This window comes from Notechis scutatus, chromosome Z (genome assembly GCF_049901735.1).
Source record: "Notechis scutatus isolate UNSWTSFEM ecotype Mainland chromosome Z, rNotScu1.2, whole genome shotgun sequence".
Classification (NCBI taxonomy): Eukaryota; Metazoa; Chordata; class Lepidosauria; order Squamata; family Elapidae; genus Notechis; species Notechis scutatus.
Genome location: NC_142025.1, coordinates 99472518 through 99486522, shown reverse-complemented (window position 1 = coordinate 99486522; position 14005 = coordinate 99472518). Strand labels below are relative to the sequence as shown.

The following is a 14005-nucleotide window of genomic DNA, read 5'->3' as shown; positions in this document are numbered from 1 at the left end:
ATCATAGGAGTCGTGGCTACTTCTGCTGACTGCTAGCAATTTGGCAATTCAAGTGTCACCAGCTCAAGATTGACTCAGGCTTCCATCCTTCCAAGGTCGGTAAAATGAGGACTCAAATTGTTGGGGCAATATGCTGACTCTATAAACCACTTCGAGCGGGTTATGAAGTACTGTGAAGCGGTATATAAGTCTAAATGCTATTGCTATTATTTAGAAATCCTTATTTTAGCTTTACATTTTAATCCAGGTACTGATTAAGAGTCATTGTTTAAGATTTAAATACAGACTATACTCCATCTTCTCATCTCAGGAATTACAGATCTCAAGAGTGCTTGCTTCATAAGTGGCTGTAAAGAATTTGATTTCCCCTTCATTGCTTGAGTTGCTGAGTATGGGGGAAAAATGAATGGTGGAGAAAACAGTGGTGTGGCAATACTCTGATCTCATATAGAGATGCTTTACAATTTAATTTTGAGAACTCCAACACAAGCTGACTATAACCTTGCCTTCTGTGCTAATGTGCAAATTGGAACTAAATTTACCCAATAACTTTTGTACTTTCAGAATGTCCAAGCATTGTTCTTGATTCCAAAACTATATTAAATGCATCTTATGGTATATCAAATGCATGTAAGGAATGCATTGGTTTAGAGAAAAACAAATACTTAAAAAAATACTAACAGCAACTGAAAAAAAATGAGGTGGAATACATTGTAAGCAAACATGCAGGATCAGATAATCAGAATCGAGCAACTACACAAAGGTATTTCCTCAAAAGTATGTATCTGTGAGTTCAGTGAAACTACTTTGCAGTAAACAAATTTAGGATTAAGTTAGAGATTTCTCCTTCAATCTGTGGTACTAAGATAGACACAGATATACACTCTATTTACCTCTGCAACAAAGTTTGCCAATTATGACCATAAGTCATGATAGGCATAAAGTGGGTCATCACATGACTTATCTAATTTTACAACCTTTTTTTACAGTGGTGATTGCGCAAACCCATTGTTTGCAATGAAGTGTTTCTGTCAAAAACTAGAAATAAATGCCTGCTTTCAGTAAAAACACAATAATGGCCCTGTGACAAAGGAATGCTCCAAACAGCCATAAATGTGGGCTGGGTGCTGAGTGCGCAAAATGTTGTCATGTTTCTGTTAGAGGGAGGAGTCCAGCCAATCAGAATTGGGTCATAAATACTTTTGGGGGGTAGGGTTCCATCTTAAGTTAAAGACTACCTCTATTTTCCAAACCTTCTCATGGAAACTTACCTTGTTCACAGTTTTCCACAGTACCATACTGAGCTAGCAAACCATCCAAGACCTATTCAGATTAAAAAAAACATACACAGTTAAAAATATGCATAAGAGAGAGAGAGAGAGAGAGAGAGAGAGAGAGAGAGAGAGAGAGAGAGAGAGAGAGAGAGAGATTAAATCATGCTTAACATACAAAGAAACACAAAACTGAAGAGATATTTTCTACTTATCCCCAAAATGCATAACAAAGAACAAAATCTAGAAATATTCAAGGCTTTCAACTGGCAATGCAAATCCAACCAATGTGATTATACATTATTACAGACCTTTCTGCTTTTGCCTTTACTTAAGCAAACAAACCCAAATGCCTTGTTCTATAACATTTGGACAGGTGAACACACTTCAATGTTGAAACAGGTTGGTTTATAAGTGATAAACATGATGAATACTCAGTTCATTGCAGCAACTGATTCCTACTTTAGATCCCATTTTAGGTTTGTTGTAATGAAGAAAATAGGGAAAGTTCACATTGAAATTACTGACATGTTTGTGCAATTAACTATATTTGGTGGGAGCCTGAAAGGGAGTCTAGGTTGATTCTTATCACATTAACACATTTCGGATTATGAGGTACTAGTCATTTCTTGTTCTAGGCAACTATTTTAAGCCCACTCTCTGAGATAGTCCATGCTCTGGTCCCTGACCCTTGGGATCGCAAAGCCTATGGGCCTCCTCTGTACCACAACTTGTCACTGTAGTACTGAAGTATTGTCTGCTGCACTATCTCTGGAATCAGTCATAAGGACAAATGACCATAGGGGCATTCCAGAGATTGTAACTTTGAAATGGGTTTGTATGTAGCTTTTGGAGTGGAGTATGTATTATAACTTTGAATATTCATTAAATGGCCTGTCATATCGCAAGGACTATCTGTATACTGTCTTGGTTTTTATAAGGCTAAACAAAAATAAGTAATTTCAGGATTTCGAATATTGGACACTATAGGGGAACTCAGTTTTTAGGAAAGATTGTTTTAACCATTCAGTCATGTCCAACTTTTGTCAATTTTACAGGCAAGTGCTCTCCATGCTAACCTATCAAGCACAACTTCTTTTAGTTGTTGGATGTTCATCTTTGTATCAGCTTTGATGCTAACAAGGCAGCATGTTCTCTGCTTGCCTCTCCTTATTCCAATAACGGTTCCTAGCATCATTTAGCTTCTTCAATGAATTTGCACCACAAGAAGTGGCCAAAGTAAATCAGATGTTGTCTTGTTATTTTGGCTTCTAAGGATGTGTCCAGTTTTATATGCTTCAGTACCTCTTTGTTGGTTGTTCTGGCTAAATCCATGGTATACACAATAATTTACATCAGCACCACAGTTCAAAGTTGTCCGTTCTTCGATTAGCCATTCTTAATGTCCAACTCTCACATCTATACATCATTATAAGGAAGACTATTGCTCCAAATAGGCTGCTTTTTATATTTATATCAATAGCTGCTATTCCAGATCTTATTCATGCTATTACAGTTCAGCCTAAGGTTATCCTGTGTTTGATTTCAAGAGTAGAATTGTCATTGGAAAACAAATTTTGATCCAAGAAAGATACGTTCTCAAACTAAATTTTCATATTGCTTCCTTGTTGATTTTAAATATTTCATGTCATCTGCAGCTGTTGTTAACCTGAAGCTCTTTGTTAACCTGAAGTTAAGGTTCAATCCTACTTTTTAACTTTTGTCCTTGATTTTTCAGAACATTTTTTTCAGGTCTTCCTTTATTTTTAGCCAAAAGTTTTGTATCATCTGCATACCTCAAATTATTTATGATTCTCCCTCCAATCTTCACTCAACATCTAGGAGTTTCAGATCTAATTGAAGCATTATCACTTCAGCATATAGATTGAACAAAAATGGTGACAAAATACATCATTGTCTAAGTCCCTTACTGATCCTGAACCAATTTGTGTTGCCACTGCATAGAGTAAGTGTTCTCACTGTTGCTTCCTGATCAGTGTATAGTGATCTGATAAGTCTGATCAGATGGATTTGGATACCAAAATCATGCAAAGTTGGCCATTGCTTATTGTGTTCTACAAAGTCATCCTGTGTTTTATTTCAGGAGTAGAATTGTCCCTCCTGTCTAATTCCTTTACTGACCCCAAACCAATCTATATCTCCCTAGAGCAAGGCTGTCAAACTCCCAGCCCAAGGGCCGGATGCGTCACATGCTGGTCATGCCTACACCTGGTTTAGCGAAGGGGGAAAAAGTTCTGATACATCACATGATGCCACTGTGATGACGTGCGTTTGACGCTCCTGCCATAGTGTTCCCCTATTGCCTCTTGATAAGTGAGCGTACAATGATATGATAGATCTGATCAGGTGGGTTGAGAACCAAGATCATGCAAAGCCAACCATAATTTATTCTGTTCTATATAGTCAAAAGCTTTTCTGTAATTGATAAAACATATATATGGATCCTTTTGATATTCATGTGCCTTTTTCATGATCCATCTAATATTGGCAATGTGATCTCAAGTGACGTGCACCTTTCTCAAGCCAACTTATGCATCAGGTAACTCTTGTTCAGTGACATTCTGTAGTCTCTGTTCAATGACCTTGGGATAGGGGAGAATGTTGGACCCTTATACAATAAAATAGCTATCAACTAGGTATTATTAGATTTATATGATGCCTTTATTTTGTATAACTTGGCAGAACTGGAAAATCTGGTTAAAAATAGACTTGTTCTGTTTTAATAGATGTCACAGCAGGAGGGCAGATGGGAAACAGAGGAAGAAGTTTCTTATATTTTGTCAGAAACACATATCTCAAAAGATACTAAAGTTCTTTGAATTACAAACCAAAACCATTCCTGGCTGTGTGTTAAGCCCACTTTCATATCATCAGACTTACCTCCCATCGAAGCTGTGGGGGGATATTTCTTATTTGAATTTTGCGGCTCCTAATTGAAAAAAAGAGAAAGAAAAGTATTTTAATTAACAGCATGTTCTATCTTGAAACTATCATTTATGTACAATACTATAGTTTCAGTATACAAGACCTGATTTACAAAAGTCCAGATGATTATTAGGTTTTATTTACTGAAGAAATGCAACATCAAAACACCAGAAATAGAAAAATAAGCCCAAAAAGAGAATTAAAGGAAGAAAAAAGACAAACTCTTGTGCACTTTTCTCAATTATATATGTTTAGGTGTATTAGATATATTAGATCCAGATATAAAATTAAACACATACCTATACAAATACAGGTAATCCTTGACTTATAACCACCTGAAGTTATAATGCCATTGAAAAAAGTGAGTTACCACATATCCTTGTACTTACAGTACAATCACTGAAACACCCCCATAGGCATGTGATTAAAATTCAGGTACTTGGCAAGTGGCGACTTCTCACAGGGTGAGAAAGCAGTTTCACTGCAAGTTCTTCTGGAGAAAAATCATTTTGGTGATCATTTAAGGGGCAAACAGTTTATACTGATATAAAAGATGAAGTATGTTATGATAGCTTATAATTGGACTTCATTGAATTAAATGAAGAATTTAATACTTTGGTAAGGAAAATATTTATTGAGCTTTTTCCTATAAAACTTGGTAAAAGTTCCTTTTTGCCAAATCCAACAAACTGAGTTTCATTGTCCTTCTCTGTTGATACAGATGGACTTTAATTAATAGCTATTCAAATCTGCTTTTATTTTATTTTATTTATTTATTTAGCAAATTTATATATCTGCCCATTTCACAAAAGTGATTTTAGGAGGCATACAGCAAAAATAAATTATCTACTATTAAAAACTATTAATCATAAATAAAGCCAGCACTGTGGGAGAATGGACAACATCCTAAACAAAATGTAACCATCCAGCAGGCTTCCTTCTTCCCATAGTATCCCAAAGTTTTCTTTTTCTACAATACATCTTTCTCCCATATTCATCAGCAATCCTGATCTCACTATCATATTATCTTAAAAAAATACAGTCCTTCAAGGAATTGCAGAAATAAAAGGGTATAAAGTAATAAAATGAAGAAAAATGGATCTCTACTTCCTCTCTCCTATTTCCTGCTTTTCATACCCAATTTTCTATCATTCATTTTCTTCTCCTCCTTGGCAAGATTATAACACCTTTTTCTTCAGTACCAAGACTGAAGACATAAATAAGAGCTAGACTGGAGGGTGAGTTAAGTAGCAAGGATTACTACATTCAAAAACTGAAGATAATCCATAAGAGACTGGTTTTCAATTTCCTAAGAAGAAACAGTTTGATCTAGCGGTTAAGGTCCTGGCTAGAAACTAGCAGACTGTGAGTTCTAGTTCTGCCTTAGGTATGAAAACCTGGCTGAATTGGATGCTTTCTCTCTCAGCCTAAACAACCTCACAGGGTTGTTGTTATGGGGAAATAGGAGAAGGAAGGAGTACTGTGTGTATTCACTGCTACAAGTTATTTATAAAAATAATAAAAACAGGAAGCCAATCAACCAACAACAAACAAACTTTCCACATTATTTAATAAAATTCTCAAGACAACTGGGTAATAAATTTGACAAAAGAAACAGAAATCCTTCCCGTTCCTTTTCTGTACCCTAAAAGCTCTGATTGCAAAAACAAAAACAAAAAAAACCCCCAAATACTCCAGGTTTGGTATTTTCAGTGTCTGTTGCATGACAGGATCTAAGTACATACCTAGTTGAAAGCAAAAAGGTTAAGTCTCTCTTTTTGTAATTCATTATAGATGTTCACAGGTGCTGGGGAATCCCTATCCAGCTCACATTTTGTGGGATAGAAAAGCTGCAATAATCCATCCATACTGCAAATCATGTACTGCAGAGTATGATTAAGTATGCCCATATATTCAACATGTAAAGTTATTCTAAGTCTCTATAACTAGAGGTAGCCATGTGACTTGGGCAGCTAGACAGTGCTTGGATTTAGCTGTTTTCATTCAGGCCATTTATATTTTGTTTTTGCCTATTCTCAGTTGCAATGCAGTGCATTGTGCCAGAAAGCACATGAGTCAAGAGAGAAAAGTACAAGAGAAAAAGCAGCAGTAACTGATTAGAAGAATGGACATATGAACAAGTGGGCAGATGCTTCCCTGATGTTTCAGGAGGAGAAATTCACTTACAAGCAAACAATAAGCATTCAAGGCTTGAAATTGTGTATATATAGTGTGTGAGTATGTGTAAAATATGTTCCAAACTGGAAGATGACAGATATTCTACTGCCCAAACCAAGCTTTTTATCAGAGATATTTGCTTCTATTATTGATTTTCTGTTTAATTGTGATTTTATTATCACCCTGAAAAATGGCTTGGAATTTTTTAAAACAGAAAATGAGGCAGATTATTCAATTTTCATGTAGGACAGCCAAATTTGGGGATGTGAACAATGAGTTTTGTCTTTGATCACTATATGAAGATTCATGATTTCAAGGTTTAAATGTCTTTTTTAAGTTTCTAGAAATTTACTTCATAAATAAAAATGGTTCATATTTAGTCCAACTGAGTGTAATCGTGGCAGGGTCTAAGTCAGACATGCATAACACACTAAGTAAATGGCTCTCATGGGTCCAGGCAACCTATATCAATCCATATTTGATATACACCATAAAAGAAACATTTTTTGATAGCAACAACAAGTAAGGGTACAAACTTCATTTTTTAACCATTTCAAACACAAAATTTCACAAAGCTTTCCACTTTAAATACAAAAATATTATTCAAAGCCCAAAATTGGCATTTCAAGTTAGGTAAAGGTTCCCCTCGCGCATGCATGCTAGTCGTTTCCGGCTCTAGGGGGCAGTGTTTATCTCCGTTACAAAGCCAAAGAGCCAGCGCTGTCCAAAGACATCTCCATGGTCATGTGGCTGGCATGACTAAACACCGAAGGCACACGGAATGCTGTTACCTTCCCACCAAAGTGGTCCCTATTTTTTACTTGCATTTTTTACACACTTTTGAACTGCTAGGTTGGCAGAAGCTGGGACATGTAACAGGACTCTGTTACACGGTGCTAGGGATTTGAACCGCTGAACTGCCGACCTTTTTATCGACAAGCTCAGGGTCTTAGTCACTGAGCCAGTTGTCCTATGTGAAATTCCAGTTTTTGAAATCCCCTATGTAACTAATGGCTACAATAGCTTTGACTGGAAAAATATGCCAACATCTGATCAACCAACTAGTTCTGGAGACCCAGCAGGGGGAAACTGTAACTTGGTGGGTCTGTGAGTAGCATCTCATATCCTAGACCTAGACCAGTGATGGCTAACCTATGACACGCGTGTCACTCGTGACACGCCGAGGCACTTTGACTGACACGCCTGTTGGTGTGGGGAAAACCTGCACATTTAGATGCTGCCTGTGCTCTGCTCCAAACCCTGCTCCCTGCTTGTTATGCGGAGGTGTGGTGTCACCGCTGCCGCAAGATCTTTGCAGCAGAGAACCAGTTTTAACCGCCATAAGCTGAGGTTTGTCAGTTTCATTACCTCAGGAACACTACAGGAGGAAAGGAGATCCATGAGGTTCACAGCCCTGTAAGGTGGCCTTCCGATCCCCAAATCCTGCACCTGCAGCCCTGAGACCGGGGAGACGAGTTTCACAGCCCTGTGTGATCACCCCAGCCCAGTCCATCATAAACCAAATTATTGATATTTCTTGAAGTGACACACGACCCGAGGAAGGCTACACTTTTTCCCGATTTTCGACACACCAAGCTGAAAAGGTTAGCCATCACTGACCTAGACCAAGAAGAGCTTTTCAAGATTTAATGGGGATCCGAAGAATGCTTTTCAAGATTTAATGGGGATCCGAAGACTTGCTTGCAAGAGTACTCTTCTCTTTGCCACACAAGTATATGACTTATGGTGCTTTTGAAAAATGTCTGCTTGCCCATAAGTTAACCACGTCGATGTGACCATGCAAAGGCAGGAAGTTTCAAGAATTCCAACCTGAGATCAATAGTTCAAAATGCAGACTAGGGACAAAAATTAAACTGATGGATCCAAAAAGAAAAAAAAACCCTGACCAGGGCTCCTGGTGCTAACACTAAATTTCCAAGGATATTACCTGCAAAAAGTCACAGAAACAAAGTAAGAAAAGCATGCAATGGCCGCCGAAGCCAAAAAAAGGGGCTGCAATGCCTAATACAAACAAGACAAATGGCACAGGAGAGAGAGACCTAAATAAGGCACTGACTCTCGCCCCCAGCCCAGGCCACATGGGCTCTCAGGGGCACCTCCGATCACAATCCGACCAACAAACAACAAAAAATCAGTTTAAATAAAGTTTAAAAATTAATCAAAGACTTCAAAAAAAACGAAATAAAAAAGGCACGAAAATTAAAAAAAAAAAAAAAAAAGGCTAAACTGGCAAGCCAGCTAGCTGTCAAACCTGTTCTAAGTTTTTAACGAAAACAACTCTCTATCCAGAGGGTGAATATTCTTCAACAATTCAAACAATTCAGAGTCCATTTAAGGGTGGGTCTGAACACTCTGAGACCGAGTGAAGAACTAGGGACCATTACCAAGGGGTGGGGTGTCCTCAGTTTTTCAACTCGGTCTGCAGAGCTACAAGACTAGAGACTACCCATCCTGGATTCTCCTTTTGGCTCAGTGGAGAACAACAACAAACCACAGTTCAATTGCCTCTTCCAAAAAGATGCACCAGGGATTGTTTTCTGGACTTTTTTCCTTTCCTGCACTCTTGTTAGATGGGGCGTTGGTACTTACCTGACACGCCCTTTCTCTGTGAGCTGTGAAGAGCATCTGTTGATTGGGAGATGCTTCTGTCACTCGTCTGATAGACTGGGCTTTAATTGTGAGGATGCTCCTCCTCCTCCAAGGGACTCCTCCCTAGCGTCCCCAGTTTTGGCAAAGTTGAAGTGATGAAAACCTTTCTTCTCTTTCACCCTTTCTAATACTTGGCCGGAATAGCATCCCATCAGACGAATAAGGGTGGGGATGGATGCTCTTCACAGCTCACAGGGAAAGGGCGTGTCAGGTAAGTACCAACGCCCCTCTCCAGATGAGCTGTTCAGAGCATCCATTGATTGGGACATACCAAAGCTTGGCTTGTGCTACGGGAGAGCTTCCATCTGGTTTGGATTCCCTTCTCAGTCCCTATGGACCCTTTGTAACACTCTCCTGCCAAAAGCAGTCTCCGCAGAGGCGAAGACACCAATCTTATAGTGAGCCCATGTTGCCGCCTTGTAAATTTCCTCTATTGGCGCTTGTGGCCCATGCCGCCGATGTCACAGCACTCCTGGTCGAATGAGTAGTGATGCCCCTGGGTACAGGAAGAGACTGTGTCTCACAGGACTTGGTAATTGTGCTCTCAGCCACCTACCGATCGTTGATGGAAGAGACCTTGCACCCAATGGTGGGTGGCTGAAAGGAAACGAAGAGAGCCTCTGTTTTCCTAAAACATGCTGTGTGGTTTAAATATATGCAGAGAGCTCGCCTTACATCTAGTCTGTGCCATTGGCATACCAGAGTCTCGGTCGGCCTCGGACAAACATTCGGGAGTATCAGTTCTGTGGTCTGTGGAAAACTGAATTTATCTATTGGGTGAACGTTGGATCTGGACTAAGGACCACTCTGTCTGTATGAAAAATACAGACCTCCTGTCTAACTTACAAGGCGGCTAGTTCCGAGATTCATCTGGCCAATGTTATTGCAACCAAGAAAACCACCTTGTACATTAGAAAATGGAGACTCATGGTCTTCAGGGGCTCAAAAGGAGTTTTCGTGAGCGCGGTAAGGACCTTGTTGAAGTCCCACGTAGGATATCAATGCACTACAGGAGGCCATAAGTTTGTAGCCCCGCACAAGAAGCTGCGTATACATGGGTGACAAGAAATGGACCACAAGCCTCTCCAGGCGATAACCGATGCTATGGTCTCCCCTTTGACCTGTTTATATGAAGATGATAATAACAAGATGTCATCTAAGTAACACTGCAGTCTAACAGATGTTCCCCTGAGATGGGCAGCCAGAGATGTCAGAACCTTCATAAAGGTCCTCAGGCATCGATGATAACCTGAAGGGCAGGGCAACGTATTCAAAATGTTGATTATTATAACAAAATCTAAGAAATTTGCTATGCGAGGGTCTAGTTGGGATGTGGAGATAGGCCTCCATTAAGTCAATGGAGATTAGAAGGTAGCCCTTTCTTATGCTCAGAAGGATGGACTATAGTGTACTCATCTTAAGCCACCTATAAACTAGGGAACGATTAAGTCGTTTTAAATCTAAAATTGCCCTCCATTCCCCCGAACTCTTTGGGACTAGAAAAAATAGCGAATAGCCTTGCCCTTGATGATCCGATGCCACAGGTCGGGTTGCTTGGATCTCCAATAAATGATTAATAGCTATCTCCATCAGGTTCCTTTTAACAGGATTCCTGGAGAGAGAGCATATAATGAAAAAGTTCTGGGGAGTCGATTGAAATTCTATAGCCAGGCCGAATCTTCTGGTATCTCTAACCCAGGAATCAGTGGTATAGGAATCCCATCTGTCTGCGAAAGGCCTTAGCCTTCTACCAATAGAGGCAAAGTCGTGAGACCTATTTTGTGTGTCGGAAACCTCTGTTTCCTGTCCCTCAAAAGGTTCTTTTGGTCTGCCCTCCCCTTCGGTATCTATCTCCAAGATCGGAACTATCTGACTGTTGGTTATTCTTGTATCCAGACACTCTCTGGAATCTGGAGAGAAATGTCCCTGGTAGAGGGTACGAAGGAACTCTTCTGAAAGGACTGGGAAGGTCTATTTTCTGATCTACGAAAAAGATCTTTTTCTTGCTTCTTGTCTCTATCAGAGGTGGGTCAAGGGCAGCGCCAAACAATTTATCTCCCGATATTGGGAAGGAAGCAAGCTTCCATTTGTGTTTGATATCTGCTTGCCAATGTCTGAGCCATAGCAATCGACAAGCTGTAACCTGAGATGCCACAGCTCGAGCAGATAATTTGACAGAATTGAATGTAGCATCCACAGAGAATTCTGTGGCCGCTATTAGTTTGGCGATGTCCTTGTGTGCCCTGGTATTGGAATTTGGGATGATCTCCCTCAGATGCCAGAGCCATCTGAGAGGCAATCTAGTGAAAAAGGATGTGGCAGTTGCAGCTCTTATGGCCCACGCACCTGATTGATGTGCCCTACATAGAGACAACTCGGCCCTATTTATCTTCTGGCTCGAGAGCCTCCTCTGCTTCAGTTGGAATTGCAGAGGAGGACTCCAATGCCACCACTGGTTCATCTACTACTGTGGTATTAAGAAATTTAGAGAAATCAGAAGCCAAATTAAAAAATTTCTATCATATCCTGTAAGAGGAAGATACGCCACTGAAGAGGCCCCTTGCTTCTGGATGAGGTCCAAGAACATCTGCTGGACATGTATGACTTCCTCTTCCATTATTGGTTGGGAGAAGAACAAATCGTCTGACTCCCCTTGCAATAAAGATTATTGGGCTGAGGGGGATGGAATATCAAGGCAGGCAGTAGTTTTTGCCTTGAACAACAGAGATCTGAAAGGTTGAGGGCGAAACAGACCCATAAAGGTTGGTTGGTCTGGCTTAATGCCTTCAACGTCTGACATGCCCCTTTTTAGGGGATCCACCTCTGACAGGTTTTAGTCACTGTTGTGAGTAGACCCTTCCTCAACCTGTTCCATCTGGTCCTCTAGTTTTCCATCATCCTGTACATCGTGTGAATGTGTATTTTGGATTATATAACACTCCTCTGAAAGGAGGTACCTGCTAATAAAGAAGGTCCGTTCTGCATAGTCACTCAATCGAGTGAGAATCGAAGTCGGAGTGTGGAGGCTGCCTAGCCATCCATGTCTGCTGCAATGCCCCATCAAATCGCCATCTCCTTCATTTTGTCAGGGATCTCCTCTGGGAGGAGGTATCCTGGCGTAGTCCCGCAGCTGTCTGTCTGGATGGTAGTAATGCTGAAGCCCTGGGTTGAACTGGTCCCTCTGAGGCCCTCCTGGATGGCATTGAGAGATCCAGGGGTAATAGCAAGGTGTCTGGAACTGGGACCGGCCTGGCTGGGGAAGAGGACTGAGACTTCTGGGCTGACACAGAGGCCTTGGAGCTTGCTGTTACTGTGCTGCTATTTTCTATGAGGGCTGCCAACTTAAAAGGAAACCCAATATTCAACCTCAGAAAAGTCAGCAATCGGCATAAATGCCACCTGCACCCTCACAGAGAGAGCCTTGTGAGGGGAAATGGGCTCTCAACAGATAATGCAATGGAATTCTTATAAACAAAATGATGCCGGTATTGTTTTAGGCATCAAGATGTAGTAGCAACCGTCACCTCTTATTGTGAGCCAATGTGAAGCTAACTAGAAAAAACTGAGACGATCTAATGAGAATTTGTGAGTCGTCCAGCTCCACCTGATCAATATGCCCTTGCTCCTTCTGTAAACCCTGCGGGGGTATATCTAGAACTACAGAAATCTCCTATTGGAGAGGTACTTGAGGGTAAAGATGTTCTATCCTGCTTAGTGACCGAACTGATAGGGAATCCCAATTGGAAGGAGCGATCTGTTGCTGGCCAGAGCACTCTGCTGCACCCCCGCAGCGATACCTTGGCATATCGCTAATTCCATCCACACTCTCATCTTTGCAGGGATCTCTTTTGGTAAGTCATCATCTGGACAGAGTCCGGTTGCTGTTGGAGTAAATGTGGCCTCAGGGGCCCTTCGTGCCACTGGTACTGACCTAGATGGGCTACCTTGAGTTGTGCAGCCACACTGCGTCTGGATAACATAGACAGATCCAGGGGTGGTTGCAGAGGGGGATGTGGAGCCTAAGTAGGCTTGGTGGGAGACAAAGTTTGAGAATTTTCTTCAGCCTCCTGCATGTACTTCTTCGTGTGCTTTTCTAGTGCCTTCTGGCACCTGTTGGCATCTTTTTCTGCTGCTTTGGAGGTACCCTTAGAATGCTTCAATTTGTTTTGAGAATTTGACATGGCTCTTGAGGTTGTGGCTCTGGAGCTACTGCCGCTTGCCATTGTGACGGCTTATTAGATTTTACTGTTAATGAGGCTGAGACGTTGGGTGGTTGGCACGCCCAGGGGCCTGTACCAGGAATGGACAGAGAATCCTAAAAACAACGATCTCCCAGTTTTGTATAATCTTATGTAAGAATATTCTTATTGTTATTGTTGTTTTTGTTATTATCATTGTTATCATTACTTTATTAATATTATTATTTCCGAATTAGCCAAATTTTGGAACACCTCACAGGCCTAGAAAGGAGGAATTGTTGAAATAAGTTGTAGGCCTGCAACAGCTTCCTGCACAGGTGGACACAGGCCTTGGTGCTCACTGTTGTTCTGCTGCTTAATTCTGTGAGGGCAAAGCCATCAGTTTCCTCCTTAATGAATAAGGGTCCAAAATAAATTATATCTGAATGTATGTATGTATGTATGTATGTATGTATGTATGTATGTATGTATGTATGTATGTATGTATGTATCAGGGTGATTTCCCCTGGGTTCCAAGAGGGAGACCCCTGCTTTGAGGAAGAGAAGCCTCTCACAGTTCAACAATAAGATGCAGATCACCTGAGTCTGCAATGGCGCCAGCCATTATCTCTTTTGGCACGTAGAGTAAAATCGGCTGAGCAGCAATTCCGCACCTTGTGGGGAGTCGATACTGCAGAATTCCCCCTGAATAAAAAGGCGTGGTGGGGCAGACAGAAGCTGATGCCCCCACTCCAGATGGTG

General features: G+C 40.9%; 1 protein-coding gene across 3 annotated transcripts in view; it reads right to left on the bottom strand.

Moving 5' to 3' along the window:
- IGF2BP1 (insulin like growth factor 2 mRNA binding protein 1) overlaps positions 1–14005 on the bottom strand; it is a 90317-nt gene that overhangs the window by 31024 nt on the left and 45288 nt on the right. For all 3 annotated transcript variants that reach the window (XM_087944936.1, XM_026669722.2, XM_087944937.1), the window contains exons 3-4: positions 4173–4221; positions 1272–1323 (exon numbers count right to left, since the gene is read on the bottom strand). In XM_087944936.1, coding sequence (XP_087801062.1) covers positions 1272–1323; positions 4173–4221 — 101 coding nt within the window. The remainder of the gene's footprint in view (positions 1–1271; positions 1324–4172; positions 4222–14005) is intronic.